Raw genomic sequence first — 27923 nt, forward strand, 5'->3', positions numbered from 1 at the left:
AGAGCTCCGCGGAGGCGCCGCTGAGGGCGGCCCCAGAACACTTCCGGGAGGCCAGTCTGTAAGTGTCTGTGATGTGTGCATCCGGCGGCTTCCAGGCTGGGACCACCCGGCTGAAGTAGAGGGTACGGAACGGGAGGCTGGCAGCCCATCAGTCACTGGGCCCGGCAATCTTCAACCATGGACCGGGACCTTCTGCGGCAGTCACTGAATTTCCACGGGCCGTCATTGCTCTCCCTGCTTCGCAGCGAACAGCAGGACAATTCGCACTTCCGGAGTCTCCTGGGGTCGGTGGCCGAACCTGCCCGGGGCCCGCCGTCCCAGCAGCAGTTACAGGGCAGGTAATGGGACGGCGGCGCCGCTGCGAGACGGGGGAGGGGACGCAGCTCTTGGCTCCACTACCGCAGCGTCCTGAGTCCTGAAGGAGCCGAGCGGTGGCCATGAGCACGTTAGGACTGCGGCGCTGGTTCGGAGGGCAGGATGGAGGAGGGGTCCGCCCTCCTGGTGTGAGGGCAATGCGGGATGCGGGCTGAATTTTTTAAATCTGGTAGTGCGTGCAAAGATGCGGATTCTTTAGCTAAAATCCCTCGGGTGTTCCTATTTGGAACTGCGCGGGTGGCACTTTTTAAGTTTCCCCGCCCTCCACCTACAAACTGGCGAATGAGGGAATCCCTGGTTAAAACTTTTTCCTGGAGGATGTACGGCCAGATGTACGCCCAAGAGCTTAGACTGGACCCGTTTGGGCGATGAAAGCCGTGAGCAGAAGCTTGCACGTACTAAAAGGTCTTGCAGATAAACCAGTTTTCATAAATTCTGCTTCTTTTTAAGAAAAGAGAAGAGAGTTGACAACATTGAAATACAAAAATTCATTTCCAAAAAAGCGGATCTGCTTTTTGCACTTTCCTGGAAATCAGATGTACCTACAGCTTCTGAAGTTAATGAAGACAGTGAAGGTTAGTTTAGTCTTAAAATCTTTTGACTGCGGTTTGGTTTAACAGCACTTCAGATGAAGCAGAACAGGAAGCTATTGTTAGTAATTTTGTTAATTATTTTTTCAGATCATTATGCAGTCATGCCACCTTTAGAGCAATTCATGGAGATACCCAGTATGGACCGGAGAGAGCTATTTTTCCGAGATATTGAGCGTGGTGATATAGTGATTGGAAGAATTAGTTCCATTCGGGAATTTGGGTTTTTCATGGTGTTGATTTGTTTAGGCAGTGGCATCATGAGAGATATATCGCACTTAGAAATCACAGTGAGTTACTCACTTTCCAGTTGTTTCTGATTTTGATAAAGTGTCATCTCAATGCAAGAATTATGTCTTTGCATCAGTTGTAATTAAGTGTACCCTGCAGACATAGTTTTGAGAATTAAATAAGTGTTAATTGGAGAGAAATAAAGCACCTTTTCTTTTTAAAAAATTAGTAGTAATAGAGTTATTTACAGTTTCCTCCACCATTTCTAGTTTTTGGGGTTTTTTGGTACCTTTGGTTGGCACCCGTGGGGTCCTTTTTAAAACAAATGCTCCAAGAGATATCAGTGGACATGGTAAGATTGACTGGTAGCCTGAGGTTGCTGAACACATCTTCAATTACTTAGTATTCAGCATTAGATACTTGCATGTGGATAATTTAGAAACAAATTCCTGTCCTATTTATATATTTACAGTAATTAAGTAATTTGTACATTATAATGAGATACTTTGCCCAAGATGAATAGACCTGAATTTGAAGTAATATGTCACTTTAATGTAAAAGGTTCAACATATCACTTTAAAGGATTTGATAATATAAAAGGCAGATGAAAAGGGAAGAAAAGCAGAAGGTATCACAAACTGGATAACAGATCTAAACTCTGGAGAATTCACATTTCATTTTCATTGGAACTCGTGCTTTCTGGACAAATTTTAGTTTTATATTTAACAAGCATAAAGTATCTTTTTGTTTCATAATCCATACTTACATTTGGTTCCTAAAACTAATTGCAAATTTCATGAGATGTTAGTTTTTGAACAGTACCATTGTTTTATTGTGTCTGGGCACAGAAATTATTAAAATCCTTATTTAAATTTAGACTTTAGGGTGCTAGTTGTTTCCTTAATGTTCCTGTCAACTATTTGCTGTTTCTACTGAACAACTAGAATAAAAGAAGACACTTCCTACCAAAGAATGGAATGTCTGGTGTTTTAAAATACTTCTCATTTCAGGCTCTGTGTCCATTAAGAGATGTACCTTCTCTCAGTAACCACGGCGATCCTTTATCATATTATCAAACTGGTGACATCATTCGAGGTGATCAGTTTTTTCATGTTAGTAAAAAGTGACAGTTGTCATAGTTATTTTAGTTTGCATTGCCTTTTAATCAACTTAATTTTCTTATTTTTAAAGCTGGAATCAAGGATATTGACAGATATCATGAAAAGCTTGCAGTATCTCTGTATAGCTCATCTCTTCCACCATACCTATCTGGTATTAAATTAGGTGTAATTAGTTCTGAAGAACTTCCTTTGTACTACAGGTAATTTATCCACATTGTCTCAACAAGTTAATTGCAAAACTGCTTCTTGGCTAAAAAATAACAAATTTTGTCCAATTTCTAACAAGAAAGTAGAATCTTACTTTCTCTTATTTCAAAATATGCTTGTTTTATTTTTATAACTTTTTAATTTCTTCAAACTTGATAAAAGGAATCAAATCACAATAATGCCACACCTTCATGTACAAAAATGGTCTGAGTATTTAAACCCTATGTGATAATGTTAGTTCTTGAATAGAAGTGGGACATGCTAATTGTGTTAATCATACATTTTCTTTCTTTTTTTCTCAAGGAGAAGCGTTGAACTAAATAGCAATTCTTTGGAATCCTATGAGAATATCATGCAGAGTTCCCTGGGATTTGTTAATCCAGGAGTAGTTGAATTCCTTCTAGGAAAACTAGGAATCGATGAATCCAACCCACCGTCTTTAATGAGAGGCCTCCAGAGGTATAGTAAATAAGCATTATTCTATTAAGTGGTGAGATGAGTGCTGAGGTCAAAAGCTACTTAACTGAGGGACATTTTTGATTATCCTAAGCCAGATGGCAGCAATATGCCGAAGTTTGAAGGAACTAGGTGATCCTATCTCCTTCTGGAATGGAGTATTTTAACACTGCTTGATGTGTATCATGTGACCAAGAGGATGCAGAAAAAACTTACAAGATGTGAAGAAAGATGCAGAAAATTGATCAGTTTTGTGTGTATGCTTAAGAAAAATACTATTTAACAGTAATAGTCATTCCTGAGGGTTCAGGAATTTTGCTTTGTAAATGGAATACCAGTTTCTTGCTTGGGATTCATTTTTTAGTGTTGAGTTTTCATTTGTCTGGGCAGAGTGAAATATAGTTACCCAAAAAAGCATTTACAGTTTGACTTTTGTTTTCTTTAATAGCAAAAATTTCTCTGAAGACGATTTTGCTTCTGCATTAAGAAAGAAACAGTCAGCATCTTGGGCTTTAAAATGGTATGAAAACTTTGTCTTTCCACCATTGTGTTATCTAGTCTAAAAGGTTCAAGTAAGGCAAGCATGCTTGTGTCATCATTAAGACCAAATTTGTTTATAAATGAATTCAAATTGATAACCTTTTTGACATTAGCTATTTTACAGGTGTAAACGGTGTTATGTCATAAACTTTAAAAATTTAAGTTTTAGCCAACATTTTTTATTTTTTTTAAAAAGGAATTAGTATACTGGTATCTGGATTTCATAAATATTTGTTATAAAATTATCCAAAGACAGAATGCTTTTAGTTATATTGAGAATATCGAAGACTAAATATTAACTAAATTTGATATGCTTTAAAAATTTACCCATGGTAACATTTTGTTTGGACAGTCTGTGAAATATTTACGTTTGCTTGACAAATATCTTTTTAGTGTGAAGATTGGAGTTGATTATTTTAAGGTTGGACGCCATGTGGATGCTATGAATGAATACAATAAGGCTCTGGAAATAGACAAACAAAATGTGGAAGCATTAGTAGCTCGTGGAGCATTGTAAGTGGGTCATGGGTTTTAAGGATTATTTACAACATAAATGTGTACAAGATTTATGAATAGCTTACAAGATGAATTCCTCTAATTTTTTTCATATCTATAGATATGCAACAAAAGGAAGTCTGAACAAAGCAATAGAAGATTTTGAGCTTGCATTGGAAAACTGTCCAACTCACAGGAATGCAAGAAAATACCTCTGCCAGACACTTGTAGAAAGAGGAGGGCAGTAAGTGTCAGATTTTGTTCAATAGTAGGGATCTAATATTTCAACCAACTATTATAAAATCTTGAACTTAATGTAAGGAAATAGCATCTTTAACTCAACTTAATTCGGATACCCTTAGTTTAAATTTTGGTTGAAAATGTTTTCTTAGTCCTTTTTTCCTTACTTATTACTTAGACTCTTTATGATTGGAGATATTTTAGTGTCTTGAGTTCACTGTTCTGAATATTAATTCTTGTTATATAGAAATAGAAGAGTAAAGGTACAAGCAATTAGGTAATATTCTTTTCTTAGACATGCACTAGAAGTTTTTGTTTTAATAGAAAGAAATTTAATTTCTAATTCATTCCATCATTCTAGTAATATAATGCCTGAAATATAAATTGAGAACTCTATAGTTAATTGTGAATAAGTTGTCACTGTTGTATTCAGCTTATTTGCTCTATTTTGTCTAGTAAAACCACAAACTTAGATTAAATGGAAGAGCAAAACATTAAAAACAAACCCTATAACCTATGTTACTATCCCAAGATGCTGGCATAATACTTGGCATAGTAGTTGTATCGTAAATATTTAATGAGTAACAGACTAGTCTAATTCATAAAATGCTTTGAAGAAACATAATACTTCAAATATAAATAATTTGGTAATAACCAGTTTTAATAATTAAAGGCCAGTTTATAGTTAATAGCATCTTTTCACTACTTTTTAAAATAGAATCATCTCTTTTCTGTTTCATGAATTTGCCTGACCATTCCAGTTTGTATGATCATTCCAGAATTCCATGTTAATGAAATTTTGTAATATTTGTTTTTAACCGATATGAATTTCTACTTGGACCTAAGTGATTGGAACAGCTTTTCACTTTCTCATTAGATACATAGCAAGTACCTACTTAGATATGGTTGTCTTAGTATTCACATATTGATTTTTTTTTAGCTGAGTGAATGGCAATGCCATCTATTCTGTTATCCAAGCCAGAAATGTTAATCGTCTTTGGTCCCTTATTCCCCTCATCCAATCTGACACAGAAGTGATCACATTGAAGCCACTGGTTTTTTTAAATTTGTTTTATAATAATTACTTTTTCCTTCTTTCTAAAAACTGAAACTATTTTGCAAAGTCCTTTCACAGCTCTGTTTCCAAACTTTCTAATTCTGACTTTTCACAGCAGAGACTTGTGAGCATGATCTAATAATTATTCTGTCTATAGGCTGGTTGTGATATACATATATGCCTTGGTATTTCCAACTTTTAACAGTGAATTTTGGGGGAAATTTTTCTGTAGAAAATTCTTTGTAAATTACTAGGAAAAGTCAGTCTGTATAATTCTGGGCTAAATCAAGATCATACTAAGTTTACACAGGACCTCAGTTGATCATGTATTTTCATGTCCTGTATACTTCAGTGCCAATACTTGACCTACAGCATGGCTTTAGTTACCAGTAATGGTTTCCTACTTGTTTGGTTGGTTGGTTAATTGAGATACAATTGCCACATAACATTTTATTAGTTTCAGGCTATGTACAGCATGATGATTCAATATATGTGTATATTGTGAAGAGTTCACAATAAATCTGTCATACATAGTTAACAATTTTTTTCTTGTGATGAGAACTTTTAAGAAGTATTCTCTTAGCAACTTTTGAATATACAATACAGTATTATTAACTATAGTCACCATGCTGTACATTACATTCCCAGGACTTTGTCTTCTAACTGGAATTTTATGCCTTTTGACCACCTTCACCCATTTTGGCCACCCCTCCATCACCACCACTACCACCTCTGACAACCATCAATCTGTTCTCTGTACCTATGAGTTCTGTTTTTCTGTTTTATGTGGTTTTATATGGTCTTTTTGCAAAAAAAATTAAAAGGCAATAACAAGCATATTAAGTATTGTTCAATTTGGAAAATAATTTGTTACACATGGTTTTTCCCTAATAAATTCTCTCATATAATCAATCCTCTGCCCCATATGCATATTTGAGGACTTCTTATTTTTACCAAAAAAAAAAAAAGCTAAATTTTCCTTTCAAATTTAGGTTAGAAGAAGAAGAAAAGTTTTTAAATGCTGAAAGTTACTATAAGAAAGCTTTGGCTTTGGATGAAACTTTTAAAGATGCAGAGGATGCTTTGCAGAAGCTTCATAAATATATGCAGGTGATTCTTTATTTCCTCTTAGAAATTTAGTGATATTTGAAATTAGTACCAAAACTTAACTTTCTTCTGGGGAAGATTAGAATAGATCACTTAATTAAGGCATTACGAATTTTTTCAGATACAGGTTTTCTTAATTGGGTTTGACATAGCTTCATAGTTTTAATGCTCAAAAGTAAAAATAACCCCATGAGAAAATTCCCGTTGTCTAAATTTGGTATGCGGCTTTGAGAACTGTCCTCGTTGCGAGCTTTCCTGGTGGTTATAGAATTCAGGGTTGTTACTGTAATTGAGCTAATTATAAAAAACCTTTTTTGAGAAATATTTTAGATTGTCTTTTCCTGTAATACTGATGATGATGTTTTCTCATGCATTTTCTTCTGAATTGGACCATTGCTGCTGTGTCTGTGACATCTGGTGCTGCTCATCCCCATCCTCAAACTGGAAAATGATTTCTTATGTAATCATGCATCCACCTGGGCTGTGCTATTTTTTAAATGGTTTGTATTTGAACGTGGTGATTCCTTCCTCAATTCACCTTAATGGACTTTCTTTGAATTTTATTTATAAACTTTGTGTCCTGTTTAAATTTTAATTTTTTTTTAATTTTTGTGTATTTTATTTTTTTCTCTTTTGTGCATTCTGGGTCATGGGTACCAATGCAATGGCTTCCCCTTTTTTCATGGAATACCAACTGCAATATGGTCCTCAATTCTGTTCTGGCTGTTCCAATGATTAATGCCAAACACCTGTGTGATTAATTTTTATATGTTAAAAATATTTGTTTAATGCTGGATGAATGGTGATTTGGATATACTACATTCGGTTTCTGGTTGGGGGGCGGTCTTTTGAAAACTGGGTTTTATATATTCTGCTATTTTTAACGTGTGGTTTTTTCCGATATCTGGGTTCTAAAAGAAATCTTTGGAATTAAGAGAAAAACAAGCTGAAAAGGAAGAAAAGCAGAAAACAAAGAAAATAGAAACAAGTGCAGAAAAGTTGCGTAAGCTCTTAAAAGAGGAGAAAAGGTAAACTATGATATTCAGTATTCTTTAACTTAAAGCAAGTACTGAGTTGAACCAAAGTGCCATATGGGAGGTAAAGTAAGTAAAAAAATAAAAGTGCTTCAAGTCATAATCAGTAATTCTTAGCAAGTATGTGTACACCACAAATTTTTTTATAAAAGAGATAATGCAAAGTGGAGTCTAAGGCTAGAATTCTGCAAAATAAATAACCTTATAATTAAAATATATAATAAGTTATTTTAGTGGGGGAGGTTATAGCTCAGTGGTATAGTGTATACTTGGCATGCATGAGGTCTTGGGTTTAATCTAAAACCAGTACCTCTTGTTAAAAAAATAAAATTAAAAAAATATATATATAATAAGTTATTTTAATTATCTGTATTTTAGGTAGAAATGTTTTAGAACTAGAGCAGTAGTTCTCAACTAGGAGCGGTTTTGTCCCCTAGGGGACATTTTTGGTTGTCATAGCTGGTAGAGTGCTACTGGCATCTCGTGGGTAGAGGACAAAGATGCTGCTCAACTACAGTGATGTAGGAGTCCCCCAACACCACACTACCCTCCTAGCAAAAAATTATTCGGCCAAAAATTTTAATAGTGCTGAGGTGGAGAAACTATGAACCAGAGGTGGCCAAATATAAAACTTCAGTTCTCTCCTTTATGTGTTCAGATGGTCTTAAGTTTTTAAGGTAATATTAGAAGTGTCACTGTGTCTTTCAGAAATGATGGATTTGTTTACAGTGACAACTGTCTACACAAGTATTTTTTCCCCAAAACCCATGAGTAATGATAAACTTGGATTCTGTAGTAACTAAGATTATTATAATAATTCCTTATCTAAGGCATAGCTTTTATGAAATCGTTAGAACAGAACTAAAATCTTTATGGATAATTAAACATTTTATACTCAACATATCTGATGAGTTAACTACATTTTTTTAGGCTAAAGAAAAAAAGAAGAAAATCAACTTCTTCCTCATCAAGTGTTTCTTCTGCTGATGAATCAGTTTCTTCTTCATCATCCTCTTCCTCTTCTGGTCACAAAAGGCATAAGAAACATAAGAGGAACCGCTCAGAGTCTTCTCGAAGTTCCAAAAGGCATTCAGCTAAGTCATCCTCAAATCAGGTAGATCAGAATAAGAAAGATGAGTGCTTCCCCGTTCCAGCCAATACTTCAGCATCTTTTCTTAACCAAAAACAAGAAGTGGAAAAACTACTGGAAAAGCAGGATAGGTTACCATATCAAAAGAAACAGGTAAAAGAGAAAGATAGATGCCCTCTCTCTTCATCTTCAGTTGAAATTCCGGATGATTTTGGAGGTAGGTCTGAAGATCCAAGAGATTTCTATAATAGCTCTAAAACTCAGGCAGGTAGTAGCAAAACAGAAAAGCCATATAAATCCGAAAGACATTTTTCTAGTAGAAGAGATTCCTCAGAGTCCTATAGGAATTCAGAGGACAAGATGAAAATTTATGGTTACAGAAGATTTGAAAAAGAGATAGAAGGAAGAAAAGAGCACTATAGAAGGTGGGAGCCTGGTTCCATGAGATGTTCCACTTCACCAGCAAGCTCGGACTACTCTTGGAAGTCAGTTGAAAAATATAAAAAATACACTTACACTGGATCACGTGACTTCAGTAGACATGAGCAAAGATACCAACTAAATAAAAATCAAGGAGAATATGAAAGAGAAGGTAATTCTGAGGAGGATAAAACAGAGGTTCCAGAAGAGGGACTAAATAGCAAACAGCATTCAGAAAGTGGAGTTAAAAAAAATTTACCTCAAAATTTACTCAATATATTTAATCAGATAGCTGCATTTGAGAAAGAAAAAGGAAATAAGCCAAAAAATTAATATGCTAAGGGGATCAGCACCATTACACTAAAGGCTTTTAATGAAAGTTTTGAGTCTTGTAGTTATAACAGTCTGGTGCAGAAGTCTCTGCTCCTAAGGTTATTTTATTTGTAGAGATTGCAGAAATCAGATGCCTTTTATAGCTATTCTCAAAGTATATTTGTTTCAGTTGTAGGTCCCCTTTTAACAGCTTGATTTTTTAGGCTTTTCATGAGTATGTTTATGTACAGTATTTCTTACTCAGATGATTTAAACTTCTTCACCTAAAGATAACTCTCAAAGTAGTGTTTCTTCATTATGTATGAGAATTTTGGGGGTCCACCTTATCCTGCTGTTTGAGAGAAAATTAAATTTGTGCATTCAACACTTGGATCATTTTTATCAATATTACTTCATTCTCCTGTCAAATTAAAATCCCTTGGCTTTTAAAAGATACATTTGAATATTTCTTAAGTACCATTTTATAGTCTTTTGTTTAAATATTAAGTTTTTTGCATAACTTTAAAACAGTAGACAGGTTGTCTGTCTTGTCTAATTGACCTCTAAAGCCTCATTTAATTCAAATGGTTTGTGTACCGACTGTTTAACAAGTTTCTTAGGAATAAAGCCATGAAAGTTGAATAGGGGCCCATTTTGCTCATTTTTCTTTTTCTTCTCCCTTCTTACTAGCAGTATAGCCCTAAAAAATTTCTTTAACTATTGGCAAGACCCTGAGAGACTACATTCCAGGCAAGAATAAATCAGAGTAGGAAAGAATCCTGTTAGCAAAAACAGCAAGAGAAGCACACTATAAACCTGGTTTTCCACTAAGGGATAGGAAACTAGAAAACTGTCCTAATATTGCTCATGTCCATTTGGGAAGGCACTGGGATGTTTTTAAATAGCCTAGAGCTGTCCTGCATTTCCGCTTTCTTCCTTAACACCTCTCCCCTGATGCCTCCTTTCTCAGAGTCTGAATAAATTACTAGCTGACAGAGCCACGTTTTGCTCAGGATAAATTTCAGCAACTAGAGCTGAAGAAGAAAGGAACTTGTATCATACGGATCTTCCCCAGATTATTGAAAACAGTATAGATAGGGATAGAGAGAGAGAGAAATAGAAGTCATAGGTGTTTACACTTGGTTTTAGAACCTTTCCAACTCATGATGACACTGGATGGGTGGGTTGGGGGATATGAGTATCCATCTACAAAGGTCTAAGTGAGAGAATGTTAGAGGAAGAAGACACTTGTCCTTGTTCTGTCTTGCAGTTCTTGCCAACAGTAAAATACCAAAACTTTTAAGTGCAACTGGATGTGTACTATTTGAAACCTTTAGACTTCAGTGATGGGAGCCTAATAAAAAAGCTAAAATTTGTTTTGCAATGGAACAGAAAAAGAAATTCTGGTCAAAAACAGTAGATGATAGCAGTAGAAATCAGTCACTTGGGCATCAGTCTTTGCACCAACAAGTTGATCTGAAGGGACTCTCCAGTTCTTTCTGTGTATTAATAGCTCTGGTATCATCCCGACCTAGTCCTACATAGTGGTGTTTTTAAAGAGTGGAAACTGTCTCTTGACATACCCCTTGACTTTTAGGAATGTGTAGTACAGCTTCAGAATTTTACATACACTTTATTTAATAAAATCTCTGAGCATCACTGTCAACCAGCATTGTCATTTTCCAAAGCATCTTTGTGGTTTACTGTTAGATTCAGGTACAAAAAAATTAGGATAGTAACTTACATAACAGCCTGCCTAAATTTAGAAATTGCATCTTCCCCAAAGCTGCTTTCCCAGGACATATTAATCGTAAACATAAAAGAAACCCATCACAGAAAAAAAAAAGGGGGGGGGGATTTACTTATTAAGAATCCCTAGTGGTATCTTAAGCAATTTTTTTTCCCCTTAACATCATTATGTCTATAGTTTGTACATACCCAGGCTGTATCTTGGTTTCCATAAGTAGATGACTTTCTGACACAACAGGTGAATGTTAAGATGACTTCGCATTTGGAGATAACGGGGTTGATCCATTGTCTAACCATTTAACATTACACTGAGGTTGGAAATGTTACTGTAAGAGTTAAATGCAGGCTTGTATGCTGGCCTGAGAACCTAACCATTCCACAAATACTGTGCTAGACTGGTTGGTGACTCAGTAATAGGTAGAAGTTATTGTGCAATTCTTATGTGTCAGGACCTGTGCATTTTATATATAATACCTGATTATTTTAATAAACTTGATAGAGGTAACTTACTGTCTCTATATTATAAATGAGGAAGAAAGCATAGAGAAGTAACTTTCCCAAGGTCACAGAACTAGTAAGACATAATCCCTTCAGTGTTTCATAGATTCGTTAAATACGGTGTTTAATATTTCAACTTCCAAGTAGTTTACAAAGTACTGTAGGGTGGAAAATAAGAACTTTAGTGAACATTCAAAGTGACCATAAGATTAATCAATTCTTAGGTCTTATAAAATAAATCTCACTCATCAGAACAATGTTTTACCAAAAAAATTCAGCTTTTTACCCATCTTATTCATTGGACTTGGCCATGCCTTTTGCTGGCTATTTCTAAAAATAATAATAATAAAATACTCAAATAATGATCAGGAGAAACAGGTTTACACCACTCCTGCCTTTCAGAAGGAATTGCAAATGACAGTTCTAAGCAATGACAGCTGTCATAACAAATATTTTTTCCCAAAGATTGAAAGAGACAGTACTTATTTAAGTATATAGATTCTGATACATCTATTTGAAAACCAATTTTATAACATAGTCATCCTTCACACTCTGTTCCAAGAGTTCCAAATGTTGGGCATATGTAATAAAAGTATTGACTAGAATAACTAATTCTTAATCTGGTTGTCTGCCTTCACTGCAAATTTATGAAATGCCTATTGCAAGTCAAGTCACACCTAGCTGTCTTGAAGTTGTTTATTAAATCAGGGAAATCTTAAAAATACATTCTTGGCTGCATCTTGAGAGCAAAATCTTTGTGTAACTTCTTTCAAGATCAGAGTAGACTACTTTCTAGAAATTTAAGCTGCACTCATTGTTATATAGTGGTTCTCTTTCCTACCAATCGTTTTCCTGCTGAGGGAAGATAATGCTATTTTTTGGCTAAGAATTTTTAAATTATGCTAAAAGAAGAAACAACAAATTTCTTCCACAAAGAAAATATGTTTCTTTTAATAAAAGCTAACTTCAAGATCTTCTAGGGTAAAAGAGAATTTTAGTAATAATATAAACTCTATATAGTACAATGACTCTTAAATCATTTTTAACAGTTTTATATTTTCCACTGGATAAAACTTTTGTCTGGTCATTTCATTCCTCTAACACTATTTCAGTAGGCCTCTATACCAATGTACGGCACCCGAAAGCATAGAGTGGGATATACTATTTTAAAATTATGAGATTTTTGTTTTTGCATTTACAACTTGTTCAAAAAAGAGATTAAAATGTTTATTTGGTGCTTTTTTTGCTTTTACCATTACTGGAGCCACTGCTAGCACTAGTTGGTCTAGAAGTGCTGCCAGTTAGTGGAGAGGCTGGGAAGTTCAGCTCTAATACTTTAATCGAAGTCTGAGAAGCAGAAGTACTTGTACTTTTAGATGACCTAGAATAAAACCAGAAGTACTGAAAAGTTAATTCAAAATTTATATTTTAGCAGAAACCCCCTTATTAATGGCAAAAGATGCCATAATCCCACAAGTAATTAAAGAATCAAAAAAGATATACTATTAATAATGCTAATAATAAATTTTAAAAGCATGACCATTAATAATATGAAGAAATTAGTTTAAAAAGGAAAAGAAGGGTAACAAGGTTTCAAGCTAGTAGAAAAAACAGTTCAACAAATGTATTTCTATATGAAAAGTGCTTTCATTATAATCAATTTAAAGGTAGAATCATTAGGTATTAAAAGTTGGCAAAATTCATCAAACATAAAAACAAAAACGGGCATGGGAATTTGAGTGCCGGCAAGAGTGACTAAAATGATAGGTTATGTAATTTAAGCTGACGAGAAGAAAGTGAGGGGGCCTACTGATCGGATAGAGTGGTGGGTCCATTTGAAAAGTATAACTAGCCATACAATTCTAACTGCTAAGTTTTTAAAATATATATATTTATATGAAAGTACTGGGATGTTCAAGTGGCTGCTCATCATGTTTACAAAGAAAGTGGGGTGTTTATGTTTTTAAACACTATCTTTTGGGAAGCCCCTTTGTGACATCTCTAACTTGGTAAATGTAGGAGATTGGAAATTTTAAAATTAGAATGATCATTAATAATTTTTATTTTGTTAAAGCACAAGGATGTTGACTAAATGTCTACCTGATTATAGAATTTTGGATAAAACTAAACTGCAGAAGTAAAGAATAATTTCCTTCTTAGCAAAATAAAGCATCATAAAAGTCTGACTACGTAAGATTTAACAATGGGTTTTAATCATAAAAGTCTTATTCTATATGTCTGTAAAGACAAGTTGCCCATTTATGGTTTAATAAATTCTCCCCCTACTCAGGGTTGACCATGCTAGATGTAACCTCCAAAATTTCACCCTGCTTTATCCTACTGAAATAGCTGGGAGTCACAAAGCACTCTACACCAAAATGGAAATGATAACACCAGACAGAAGTCAGAAGAAAAGAGTCTGGCTCTGCTGGCTGTTTCCTGCGTATGTGACACTGACATAGGAAGGCAGGTAATGCAGAGGAGAGCACTGGCACTGGCAGGTCCCACAGCTGCGGCAATGTGCAGGTGCTGGGTTCACTTAGGCTGGAAGCCATGAGAGTTGTATGGAAGGAGATGGGTTTTTTCACCTTCCACTTACCTTGCTGATAACAGTGAAGTCTGTGAAGGAGATCTAGAGCTGTGACGACTGCCTTTAGTACTAGCTGTAGGTAGTTCTAAACCACTCTGGAAGAAGATTCAATAGCAATCGTTAGTACCACTGCATTTTAGAGTATTTCTCATTAGATTTCACTTTATGATGAATGCCATAAATTTTTTATTTTCATTAAGTGTTTAAGAAATATTTTTATCTAGAAGGTATTCTTATTACCTGTTCAAAGTATGTTTGAAGGATAATTCCGATTTCAGCATTTTCTTCTGAGATATCAACTAACATTTCATCAATGACCTTGTGAAGCTGTTTCACTTCACGAAGTTTAATGTCTTGTTCTTCCAGTGTTTCATCTTTTGTGTCTTTCAAAAGACGGATTTCCTTGGTGAGCTTAGCATACTGTTGGTCAATAGTAGTCAATTATTATATAAACCTATTTTCCACAACTTAATATTTTTTAATGGATGAAGGAGGATTTGGGGTCATCATTTGGAACTCCAAAAAATATAAATATGACAGGTCAGTTTTCAAAAGTTATAAATACCTGTTTAGTTACTCTCTCTAATTTTGGCTTCTGCTCCTCAGTTTCTCTACTTAGTTGACGTACATAAGCTTGCTTCTCTGATAATTTTTCTTTAACATTATTTGTTAAATGCTCTATAACTGCTAAAGTATTTTCCATGCTCTGCAGAAAATAAAGTATTAACATACTTATTGGTTAGAATCAAATAACTTATAAATTGCCACTTAAGTATTCATTTAATTTTCATTTATTTTTGTATATAATGTACATTCTATTGGTTGATAAGTATAATGGTTTTATGGATTAAGTTTTGTATATAATTCCACTGGAAAGTATTTTTATGGTAATTGAGAGAAAAATAAACAATTCAAACAGTGACTGTTGAAAGTATACAGTTCTCAGATTCCCAATTCAGACCTTTTCCTTCAACTTCATTAGCCAAAAAAGTCTAAATTTTTATATAGAACCTGCTTACGAAGCACATTGTTTTCTCTTTCAGTGATGTACTTTAGTAACTACTGTCTACTAAATTATTTATATCCTTCAAACTTTTTTGTTTTAAGGAACAATCTTTAAGGTGATCTTTAAGGATTTAAATGAAATAAAAGTTCACTAAATAAAGGTTAGTGGGTAGATCATAATTAGCTAGCTATGATTTATCAACTAATTAACAAGTAATTGTCACGGATCCAGTCTGTGCTTAGCCTTGGAATTTTAACTAATTTAGTTACTATTTTGATCTCTTGTTTTTTTCTCACTTAAATGAGACATCTCTTACTATCTACTTCTCTAAAAAACTGTCTTTGTACAAGAAAACAATAGAGTAATAATAACAGTAGTTAACTTTTACTAAGGGCTTATCGTTAAATTCTATAGAATTTACCTGGATATCTTCCTGTAGTTCTCTGATTTGTCTTTGTTTGTATCTGTATTTTTCATCAACAGCTCTTTTTTGTTCTTCTAGTTGAATTTTTAGCTCATATTCATCACCTGGAATTTAGAGAATTTTTACTTTAAATGTTTAACATGCTGTGAAGAAAGCAACCTTAAAGTCTTAAATAAATTAAACCTTTAACATTTTTTGTTATGAAAGGTTAAATTCCTTATGTCTAACTGTTAAAAACAGGGCATGAAATAACTATTCTTATTTTGTCAACACAGAGCAGCCAATATGCTGCTATTTTCTTCAGATTTGAAATTAATTCCCCAGAGAAGTTATGTCATATCACTAGAACTAATAATGGAAATAACACCTTAGCACTTATTTTACAGGAGGTGGGGGTGATCAGTTTTTCCGACTCAAACATGGTACATTTTTGTTTTCCTTGTCTCATAGTGTTCCTCTTTTTTAAATAAATAACTGTACAGCTTCATTGCATGTATATTCAATTAGAAGTTTGAATAATTCCTACATACTAGATGGAGTCACTTTCCTAAAAGATTGTTTGTAATTGTTGTTGCAACTGTTCAGCACTTGCAAAGTGTTTCCTAGAGCATAGATTTCTTTTTCAGCTTTGTTGATCTTAGCATCCAAACTGTCACCTTCTCTTTGAAGTTCTTCTTTTTCTTGAGCAGCCTATAAAATACAGAATAGAACTGATTGATTAAAAGTATTTATCATGGGGGAGAATGTCTGTTTTCAGGGCAAGAAATACTTAACTGACAACAGTACCAATTTGCCTTGGGACCTTACATGCAGCACCAAGCACTTATTTCTTGTACTTGATTTGAGTAGAAGAACAAATCCTCAAGGCCTTCCAAATATAGCATATAGATACAAAATGGTGATGGAAATGTAGTAACTAACCAAAGCTTACGTGAAAACTCTCCAACAAAAATGACCAAAAAGTTAAGCAGGTATAAATTTTACTGGGAAGAAAAATAAGGTTAGCTAGAAGGGGATTTCAAAGTAAATATTAAATAAAAAGAATGTATGTTTCTGGCCTGAAAGAGGCTTAGCACACTTTCTCATTTTAAATCTTAGAAGTAAAAGAGGTGAGCAAGGAAAGTAAATACTTATCATTTCAAACCCAGGTATATTAGAAGTAGAGTTATTATGTGTGTTGTTAGAAGTAGTTATTAGAAGTATGATCTCAACATCCCTAAGTAGAATTAGAGTGCTTGCTTCAATCGGACATACTAAAATGAACAATACAAAGAAGATTGCATGGCGCCTGTGCAAGAATGACATGCAAATTTGTGAAGTGTCCCATATCTTTAAAAGGAAAAATACTGCATGATTCCACTTCTGTGCAGTATCTCATGTAGTCTAATTTACAAAAACCAAAGTAGAATGGTGGTTGCTACGGGTTTCAGGGAGGGAGAAATGGGGAGTTAATGTTTAATGGGTACAGTTTGTTTTAAAAGATGAAAAAAGTTCTAGAGATGGATTTCGGTATTGATTGCACAACAATATGAATATACTTAATACCACTGAACTGTATGCTTAAAAGTTGTTAAAGCAGTAAATTTTAAGTATATTTTACCACATTTTAAAAATAGTTTTAATTAGAGAAAGATAATTGTGATAAACATGGCTAGAAAAAATAAAGTGTAAAAACTGCTGAAAACCAATTCCTCAGTGAGTGGATATACTCAGTGACTTTCCAGCTTAACTGTGTCACTGGGCTAGGCCTTCTAGAGTTGTGTCAAAATAGTTCCAAAGAACTTCTCCAATTACGGGTTTACAGGGTTAGCATGCATATATACTTAAAAGTGCCAAAACCCACTTTTTGTCAAAATCAACTAATAATTTCATTGGTTAATTTATTCAGTCTCAAGTATGTACATTTAAACCAGAATATGGTCACTGGAAAAGTTTTAGTGGTAATGTTACAATTCTTAACATTTTCACTGTTCTTTGTTTTATTATGCTTCAAGATATATATTACACATATTTTTATAGCAAATAGCATATAATAAAAAAAGCTTAGCAAAAAAAAGTTAAGTTATTAGATAAATTATATCTAATTCCTTTGAGTCCAGAATTAGCAAACATTTCATTTGAAATATACTATAGTGAAAGAAAGAGTTAGAATGAATCAAAACAGCTAGGTTTTAGTTGTGGATTTCCTATGAGTGAGTTGAACAACATTAAATGATACACTTCCCTACTCCAAGTTCAGTTTACTTGTCAAATGAAGGGGTTGAATTTGTTCATTTATACAAATTCCTGATTTAATTCCATATATACCTTAAATTTCTAAATCTCTATGATCCCATTTGCCTCGAAATCAGAAATTATGTAATATTTACCTTTTATCTTGGATTAGAAAAGCTGATATTTGGAAGACATTTTTACTTACATGTTTTAAATCAACATTTTAAAGAATTTTCTAGTAGTTCCATTTGATGGTTTCATTCAGTTGTGATCAGAACTGGACCATTTCCTTATAAAGACAAGGGAACTTGGAAATGGGTAAAAGGAAATATAAAACCATGTGTGCCACATAGACAAGAGGCCAGTGCAGGACCAAAAATGAGGCCTGTGTGTTGACCTGCTTCCTCACAAAAAATATTAAGAAGTCCCAACCCCCAGGACCTCAGAATGTGATCTTATTTGGAAATAGGGGTTTTGTAGATGTAATTAAGTTACAATGACATCATTAGGGAGGCCTTAATCCAATATGATTGGTGTCTTATAAAAATGGGAAATTTGGACAGAGACACGGACATACTTTGAGGGAAGCCTGAAGGGACAAAGGGATTATGCCACATGAAGATGAATGTAGAGATCATGGTGTTGCTGTTGCTTCCATAAACTAAGGAACACCAAAGATGGCAAGCAAACCACCAAAAGTTAGGAGAGAAGCATAGAACAGACTGTCCCTCGCAGCCTTCAGAAAGAACCAATTCTGGTGACACTTTCATCTTGGATTTCCAGCCTCTAGAACTGTGAGACAATAAATTTCTATAGTTTAAGCTACCTAGCTTGTGATATTTTGTTATAGCAGCCCTAGCAAACTAGTACAAGGGGTCAGCAAACTGTATGTAAAGGGTGAGACAGTATTGTAGGCCTTATGGGCCATTCAGTCTCTGTAAAAACTACTCATACTTAATACCATTGTTATTGTAGCATGAAAGCAGCCAGAGACATAGGTATATGAATGAGTTTATGTATTGTGTGTTCCAATGCTTATTTACAAAACAGCATTGTGCAGCATTTAGCCCAGAGCCCATAGTTTGCTTACTTCTGAAATACAGTATGCAATAAATTAAACAGTTGTTAGCACGGTGACTAAATTCCTCTTCCCCAGTTATTATATATATATATATATACACACACACACACATATATATATACATATATATATATACACACACACATACGTGTATATACATATATACAGAAACATTACCTTTGGGAGGAATGTAAAGGATATACGGAAAGGAAAGGAGCTTAAGTTGACTAAATTTACATCCTGAATCTACCACATTCAGAAACAGAAATGATGGTTAGCTTCTAATTGGCAAGTTTAAGTTTTTCCTAGCAGTGAAACTGCTGAGATCTTACTTTTAAAAAGTTAAAAAAAAAAAATTATGCTTATACAAATATAAAATGAACATGTCAAAGATTTTGTTCAATTCATTAATGAAGTAAACTATGAAATTTTGACAAGTTCAAAAGGAGAATTGCAACACATTTTATACACACACACACACACACACACACACACAGAGTCAAAAATGCTGAAATAAGTTTGTTTATATTTACAGATTCAAAACTGGCTAATATCTTTTAGGGCAATAAAATAACAATGTTTAGGTTATCTTTCCTACAAGCATAAGTCAATTGTATTTATACTGGCCAAATCCATTTGCATTGTTATGGACGAGAATAATACACATGACCATCAATTTTCTCTAAAATAACATCTATCCCAATATAAGGTGTGCTAATCTACACATAATAGGAATCTGAGAAGGAGAAGAAAGAGAAAAGGGGACTGAAAAGGTATCTTAAGAAATTATGGCTGAAAACTTCCCAAACCTAAAGAAGGAAACAGATATCCAAATACAGGAAGCAGAGGGTCCCAAACACGATGAACCCAAACAGACCTACATCAAGACATATAATTAAAATGGCAAAAGTTAAAAAAGATTCTAAAGGCAACAAAATAAATGAAAGAGGATCAATAACAACTGATACTGCAGAAATACAAAAAAAAAAACTCATAAGAAAATACTATGAACAATTTTATGCCAATAAACTGGACAACCTAGAAGAAATGGACAAGTTTCTAGAAACATACAACCTGCTAAAACTGAATCAAGAAGAAACAGAACATTTGAACAGACTGATGATAAGAAGCGAAACAGAATCTTTATGTATAAATACATACATACATACATACATACATACATACACTCCCTGAAAACAAAAGTCCAAGACCAGATGGCTTCACTGGGGTATTCTACCCAACCTACAAGAACTTATACCTATTCTTTTCAAACTCTTCCAAAAGACTGAAGAGGAGGGAACACTCCCAAGTCATTCTATGAAGTCAACATCACCCTGATACCAAAACCAGACAAAGATAAAAAAAAAAAAAAAAAAAAAAAAGGATAATTACAGGGCACTACCTTTGATGAATATAGATGCAAAAATCCTCAACAAAATATTAGCAAACCAAAACCAACAACATATAATAAGATCATATACCATGATCAAGTTGGATTCACTCCAGGGTCACAAGGATGGTTCAACATACGCAGATCAATCAGTGTGATACACCACATCAACAAAAGAAAAGAAAAAAACCACATGATCATCTCAATAGATGCAGAAAAAGCATTTGATAAAATTCAACATCCATTCATGATAAAAATGCTCACCAAAGTGGGTATAGAGGGAACATATCTCAACAAAATCCATTTATGACAAACCCACAGCTAACATAATATTCAATGGTGAAAAGCTGAATGCTTTCCCCCTATATTCCAGAACAATACAAGGATGCCCATTCTCACCACTTTTATTCAACATTGTATTGGAAGTTTTAGCCACAGCAATCAGGCTAGAAAAAGGATCCAAATTGGAAGGGAAGAGGTAAAATTGTCATCATATGCAGATGACATGATACTCTACACAGAAAACCATAAAGGCTACATACAAAAACTATTAGGTCTGATAGGTGAATTTAGCAAGGTAGCAGGATACAAGATTAATATACAGAAATCAGTTGCATTTCTTTAAACTAACAATGAAATATCAGAAAAGGAAAGTAAAGAAACAATCCAGTTTAAAATCACATCAAAAAAAAAAAAAAAAAAAAGATACCTAAGAATAAACCTAACCAAGGAGGTGAAAGACTTATATGCTGAGAACCATAAAACACTGAAAAAGGAAACTGAAGATAATTCAAAGAAATGGAAAGATATCCCATGCTCTTGCATTGGAAGAATTAATAGTGTTAAAATGACCATACTACCCAAAGCAATCTACAGATTTAATGTGATCCCTATCAAATTACCCTTGACATTTTTCACAGAACTAGAATAAATAATCCTAAAATTTATATGGACCCACGAAAGACCCAGAATTGCCAAAACATCCTGAGGAAAAGGAAAAAAGCTGGAGGCATAACCCTCCCAGACTTCAGACTGACTATACTACAAAGCTACAGTAATCAAAACAGCATGGTATTGATACAAAAATACAGATATGTAGATCAATGGAACAGAATAGCCCAGAAATAAACCCAAACACCTATGGCCAATTAATCTTCAACAAAGGAGGCAAGAATACACAATGGAGAAAAGATAGTCTCTTCAGCAAGTGGTGTTGGGAAAGCTGGACAGCTGCATGTAAATCAATTAAGTTAGAACACTCCCTCACACCATACACAAAAATAAACTCAAAATGGTTTAAAGACTTAAAGATAAGACCTAACACCATTAAACTCATAGAAGAGAACATAGGCAAACATTCTCTGACATAAATAATAGCAATATTTTTTACATCAGTCTCCCAAGGCAAAAGAAATAAAAGCAAAGATAAAACAAATGGGACCTAATCAAACTTATAAGCTTTTGCACAGCAAAGGAAACCATAAACCAAACAAAAAGACAACCTATAGAATGGGAGAAAATATCTGCAAACAATGTGACTGACAAGGGCTTAATTTCCAAAATATACAAACAGCTCAAACAACTCAATATCAAAAAACAACGAACCAATCAAAAAATGGACAGAAGACCTAAATAGACATTTCTCCAAAGAAGACATACAGATAAGCCAGCAGGCATGTGAAAAGACGTTCAACATCGCTAATTATTAGAGAAATGCAAATCAAAACCACAATGAGGTATCACCTCACATCAGTCAGTCAGAATGGCCATCATCAAAAAGTCTACAAATAACAATACAGAGAATATAGCCAATATTTTATAATAACTGTAAATGAAAATTAACACTTAAAAATTCAATAAAAATTTTGAAAATTAAAAAAAAATTTAAGTCTACAAATAATAAATTCTGGAGAGTGTCTGGAGAAAAGGGAACCCTCCTACACTGTTGTGGGAATGTAAATTGGTGCAGCCATTATTGAAAACAGTATGTACATTCCTTAAAAAACTACAAATAGGGTTACCATATGATCCAGTAATCCCACTCCTGAGTATATATCCAGATAAAACTACAACTTGGAAAGATATATGCACTCCAATGTTCACAGCAGCACTATTTACAATAGCCAAAACATGGAAGAAACCTAACTGTCCATCAACAGATGAATGGATAAAGAAGATGTGAGATATATGTATCATATATATATATGTATATGGCCATAAAAAAGAATAAAATAATGCCATTGCAGCAACATGGATGGACCTAGAAATTATCATACTAAGTGAAGTAAGTCAGACAGAGAAAGACATATACAGTATCACTTTATATGTGGAGCCTAAAAAATAATACAAATGAACTTGTTTACAAAACAGTAAAAGACTCACAGACATAGAAAACAAAATTACAGTTACTAAAGGGGAAAGAGTGGAGGAGGGATAAATTAGGAGTATAGGATTAACAGACATACACTGCTGTATATAAAATAGATAAACAATAAGAATTTACTGTATACAGAGGGACTGTATTCAATATCTTATAAATTATAATGGAAAAGAATCTGAAAATTTCAGAATATATATATTTGGTTATATATATATAACCAAATCATGTTGTTATACACCTAAAACTAACCAATATTGTTTATCAACTATACTTCAATTTTTTTAAATTAATATCTATCCCTCTACAGAGTTGTAAAGTATGTTAGCCAATAGAAAATCAATCAAAGGTGTGCACTTCTGTAGAATCAGGCAATCCCTGGAAGGCCCACTAGAAAATGCCAAGTGTTTAGTGTCACCATGAGGTGGCATCATTGCAAATGCACTGATTGTTTTTGCCCATTTTCAGGCCATGGATAATTTTTCTCAATGTAAACCAGATTGAGTTTAGTTATAAAAAAAGTTTCATTTTTATACAACTGGCACATGTGAAGTGTTATGAGTAAAATATTTAAATATGCCACACAACAAAAATTGCGAATAACCATGTGGCAAGCTGTAGACCCTGGAGAAGATGGAAAGTGAAGTGAGGCATCAGGAAATTGAGACGGGCAACTGACAACCTTGATTAATTCCACATATTCCTGATACTGGCACAGAAGGAATACTCTTCCTCATAAAATTTGCCTGTCTTCCTGAGAAGTGAATTCTTCATCATCATCATTACCATGACAGCAAAAACAATAATGATAACTAACATTTATTGAGGGCTCCTTTTGTTCCAGGTACTGTTTTAAGGGCTTTACATATATTTTGTCACTTCTAACAACAAAAATAACAATATTATCCTAATTTTGCAAGTGAGAAAACTAAAGCCTCAAATAGCTAAATAACTTATTCAAGGTCACCTACCTAATCACTGATAGAGCCAAGGCATGGGCAAAGACACTCTAACACCAGTGCTTTTATGTAACTCATCAGATCCCTTGTTGGTAGAGAAAGTTAACTGGAACTGCAACATCTGTCTACTTCCCAGCTTAACAGACTCGAACCTACCATTCACCTCTTGGGAACCTTCAAAACCTGAGAGGAGGAAAGGCCTGTTAATACTGGGCAGAAGCACGAAGTACCACAGACTGACGAGTTATAAGAAGGGTTTGAGACCTGGGACTCATTTCTCATACATGAGTTAGGTGGAATTTCCTGAGGCAAAGCAGCAGAGTGTGCAGTATGTGTTTGGGGCATCCTTAAAGAAGGACTACAGAAGAAAACTTGCAAGATTAAGTAGAAGTCAAAGGGAAGGCACATCCACAAGGGCCATCCTCAAAAAGTGTGAACTGGGGACCTCCTTCCCACTCCTATCCATGTATGATACAGGAAAAATGAGTTAGTTAAAATTCCCATTCCTTCTTCGTAGTTTTGAGTAACTTCCCAGACCTCTCTGTAAAGGAAATCACACCTGTTCAGGGTATTTTCTACATGGGAAAGATGAAGATAGCAATAGTCAGGAAGGAAACTGCATCCAATTCCTGATCACTTCTAAACTGCCCCTTAAGTTTATGAGGTAAAGATAACCATGAGACAGCAGACAACTCTCAGAACATCAGAGCAGATTCACCAGATCTGTTTGTCTTCCATCCAATATGAAGGCAAAGGAACAACCCCCTTCCTCTCTGGACATCTGCCACACACAGCAATGGTAAACTGGGGTATAAGAGTCAGAGTGGGGCAGCTCCAGGTGACGATAAAGTCTAGGGTGTGGTCATACAAATGGGTGACAGTGAAGTAAAGCTCTGAGCCCGAGGTGTTGAACAGGTTGTCACATGCATATATATTAGACAGCCAGAGTGGCAGCAGGTCTTAGAATAAAAGAGGTTACGACCCTTGAGTAAATGAGAGAAAACAACATCACACAAATGACAGTCCAAAAAAAAAAAAGAAAAAACAACAGTGGTCCAGACCTCTCTTTGACCTAATGGATGTGTATAAAACTAATATTGCTTTAGTACCTCCATCTAGCAACTGATGTTTTCTGTCCCTAATCAAGTTCAGTAACTTCTAGAGTGCTATAAAATTTGGAATTTCACAGCAAAAAAAAAAATTGCCATTTTGGTTGCTAACAAAGAGCTAAGAAAGAAAGGATACTTCATTTTATCACAAGTATAAATCAAGATTACCTTTATTACATAATAGGCCTGTGTTTTCTCCTCTTCTCCTTCAGGAGGCAGCATAACAACAGTAAGGATTTCATATCTGTTCTTCAGCTTATCAATTTTACTTAGCCGCTCATGAAACTCAGTGCTAGTATGAAAACAAAAAGAAAGGGAAAACACTGAAAAACAAATAGCATACTTTTTTCAAAAATAGACTATACCGTTTTTGCTAGTTACTTTTTCCCTTTTATCACAGTAAATTTATGTTTTTTGTTTCAAACTTATTTTATTATAATACTAATAACACTAATATATGCATAGCAATGCAAAGAACGACTCATCTGTGTGCTACAACCTCATGAAAGGGAGCCTTCCAACCATGGTCAAAAGAAATCTTCAACCTACCAGTTTTCTACTCCTACATAAAGCTGATGGTAAAATACGTTAAGTATCAGAGTTACAGCTTTGCTTGTTTTTAAGTATTATCGTTGTTTCATCAGAAAGTATTTATTCATCTTTTAAGTGATTGTAAACAACAAGGTTTGTTAGACTTCCAGCTTTAAGATGGTGGACTAAGCACAAGCGTAACTCTCCTCCTTCCTAAAATGGAAACGATTAAAAGAAAAAAAAAACCTCACCACAGCTCTGGGAACAAGAAAGACAATTTTTTTTTCATGAATTCATGAAAAAATGGAAAGCAAATACAATATGATTGACAGGAGAAAAAATGGATACACACACTGAAGATTAATATAGAAATAAAGGACACTTCTTTCCAAAGAAGTCTAGAGAAAATCCAAACTCAGGAATAAGAAAGAAAAAGAGCAAAAGTGATCTTTGAGGGTATTAATAAGGTAATTAATAAAAGGATTGCCTACAGAACATCTGGGCCACTCTCAGCGCCTCAAAGTACACAGAAATATTAGCAGGAATTATTTCTGTTCCAATGATAATCTCCAAAATTACCAGAGTTCCTACGGTTGCACATTGAACCTGGAGAGAAAAGTGAAAAAGAACATGATGTAATTCCAGACCTCCACAATAGTGGAGGTTAATAAAAAAAGGCAGTTCTAGTCAGGAATGAAAGTTTTCATCGCCCAAAATAAACTCCTTATGCTCCAGATAGACTACCCTAGAGCGCAGAGTCAGCCCTTCCAGTTAGGGGAGAGACCTGTTAGAAAAAGAGATCTACCTAATTGTTGAAGAAACCATATCAGCTAGCTATACCAATCATCATGGTTATTAATTAAGCATTTGTTAATAAATACAACAGAAAGCCAAAGGCTATCAGCATTTATGAAAAGCCAGCAGCATGAATAAAAAGAAAATGAGTCAAAACAGAACAGACCCTAAGAAAAACAAAGATAATACATGAGACAGAAAAGAACCTTCAGAGTATTCTAATTAGTATCGTCTAAAAGATGAAAGAATATTGCACCCCAAAATAGTCATAAAACAAGAATGGGCCACTATGAAAAGAGAGAACCAATGAAAGAACAGAGTTCTTACAAATAATCTTCCCTTTTTAATCTAAAAGTAGTGAAGAATGTCAGGCACGGTGGCACTCCTGCAGTCCCAGCGACTCAGGAGGCTGAGGCAGGAGGACTGCTTGAGGCCAGGAGTTCTGGGCTGTCCTGCACTATGCCGATCAGGAGTCCCCACTAAGTTCAGCCTCAATATGTGACCTCCAGGGAGCAGGAGACCACCAGGTTGCCTCAGGAGGGGTGAACTGGCCCAGGTCAGAAACACAACAGGTCAAAAGAGTGAATCAATGATATAGAGAGAGGGAGAAAGAGAAGGGCAGGGAATGGGGAGAAGACAGAAAGGAGGGGGATGGGGAGAGAGAGAATACCTTAAAAAATGAAATAAAAATAATAAAAAATAAAAACAAGACAAAAATTTAAAAATCTGGAAGACAAATCTAAGAAGGCCAACACCCACTAAAAATGAGCAACACATGGGGAGAGTGGTGTGGAAAAAAATATTAAAGAATTAAAATATTTTCCTGAGCTGAAGAAAGACTTGAATGAAATAACTGAAAGAGCTCACCAAAGAAAAATGAGAAAGTATAAAACACCCAGATATATACATGGAAATTCTAAAATGCTCCCAAATAAAAACACTGTCCTAAAGCTTCCAGAAAGAAAACAAGGTTCCCTACAAAATCAGATGAATTAGTCTGGAATCAGACCTCTCATAAACAACACTTTAGTCTAGAAGAATATGAAACAATGGTTTCAAACTTCAACTCTAATTCAAATATGGGGTAGAATAAATATGTTTTAAACATGCAAGGACTCAAAAATTTCAGAAAACATCAGTCCTGGGAAAAAAATTACAAAATATACTCCAGAGAAATGAAATGAGAATCCAAGAAAATATTATGACAAAAGGTACATGAAAGGCAGCACTATATACAATAGCCAAAACATGGAAGCAATCTAAATGTCCCTTGACAGATGACTCGATAAAGAAGCTGTGGTATATTGCTACAATGGAATACTACTCAGCCATAAAAAAGAATAAAATAATGCCATTTGCAGCAATATGGATGGACCTAGAGATCATCATTCTAAGTGAAGTCACAAAGAGAAAGAAAAATACCCTATAGTATCACTCATATGTGGAATCTAAAAGAGAAAAAAAAAAGGACACTATGAACTCATCTACAAAACAAAAACAAACTCAGACATAGTAAACAATCTTGTGGTTGCCAGGGAAAGGGGGCGGGAAAGGATAAACTTAGGAGTTTGAGATTTGCAAATGTTAGCCACTATACATAAAAAAAGATTTTAAAAATGTTTCTTCTGTATAGCACAGGGAACTATATTTAATATCTTATAATAACCTTTAATGGAAAAGAATATGAAAATGAATACATGTATGTATATGCATCACTGGGACATTGTGCTGTACACCAGAAATTGACACATTGTAACTGACTACTTTAATAAAAAGAAATTTTTTTAAGATACATGAAAGAATATTAAAACAATAAACATGTAAAATGTGGGTAGGCTGAAATTATTGCTGGCAATGGGCTGTACAGTTTAATGCAAGTTATAAGAAAGGAGTTCTTTTAAAAGTAGAGACATAATATTAAAAAC

General features: G+C 34.5%; 2 protein-coding genes and 1 pseudogene across 3 annotated transcripts in view; 2 read left to right on the plus strand and 1 right to left on the minus strand.

Moving 5' to 3' along the window:
* The first annotated feature begins 35 nt into the window (after positions 1-35).
* TTC14 (tetratricopeptide repeat domain 14) lies at positions 36-9917 on the plus strand. 2 transcript variants are annotated; one of them, XM_010976235.3, is made up of 12 exons: positions 40-338; positions 826-950; positions 1056-1255; positions 2207-2291; positions 2388-2517; positions 2828-2983; positions 3429-3500; positions 3914-4033; positions 4137-4259; positions 6305-6422; positions 7338-7447; positions 8384-9917. In XM_010976235.3, exons 1-12 carry the CDS (start codon positions 178-180, stop codon positions 9294-9296), a joined length of 2313 nt encoding a protein of 770 aa, XP_010974537.1. In that variant the 5' UTR covers positions 40-177; the 3' UTR covers positions 9297-9917. The 2 variants fall into 2 exon arrangements, 1 of the variants encoding a protein (XP_010974537.1); XR_010383586.1 differs by lacking the exon at positions 8384-9917 and having other exon boundaries at positions 36-338; positions 6305-6919; positions 7338-7597.
* A 1015-nt stretch (positions 9918-10932) lies between these two features.
* Positions 10933-27923, minus strand: part of CCDC39 (coiled-coil domain 39 molecular ruler complex subunit) — a 48545-nt gene continuing 31554 nt past the window's right edge. The window contains exons 14-20 of the mRNA XM_010976234.3: positions 24841-24964; positions 16073-16232; positions 15540-15646; positions 14678-14818; positions 14353-14532; positions 14122-14207; positions 10933-12903 (exon numbers count right to left, since the gene is read on the minus strand). Coding sequence (XP_010974536.1) covers positions 12750-12903; positions 14122-14207; positions 14353-14532; positions 14678-14818; positions 15540-15646; positions 16073-16232; positions 24841-24964 — 952 coding nt within the window. The 3' untranslated portion in view covers positions 10933-12749. The remainder of the gene's footprint in view (positions 12904-14121; positions 14208-14352; positions 14533-14677; positions 14819-15539; positions 15647-16072; positions 16233-24840; positions 24965-27923) is intronic.
* LOC116155896 (U6 spliceosomal RNA) lies at positions 16776-16875 on the plus strand (annotated as a pseudogene).

Source organism: Camelus dromedarius, chromosome 2 (assembly GCF_036321535.1).
Source record: "Camelus dromedarius isolate mCamDro1 chromosome 2, mCamDro1.pat, whole genome shotgun sequence".
Classification (NCBI taxonomy): Eukaryota; Metazoa; Chordata; class Mammalia; order Artiodactyla; family Camelidae; genus Camelus; species Camelus dromedarius.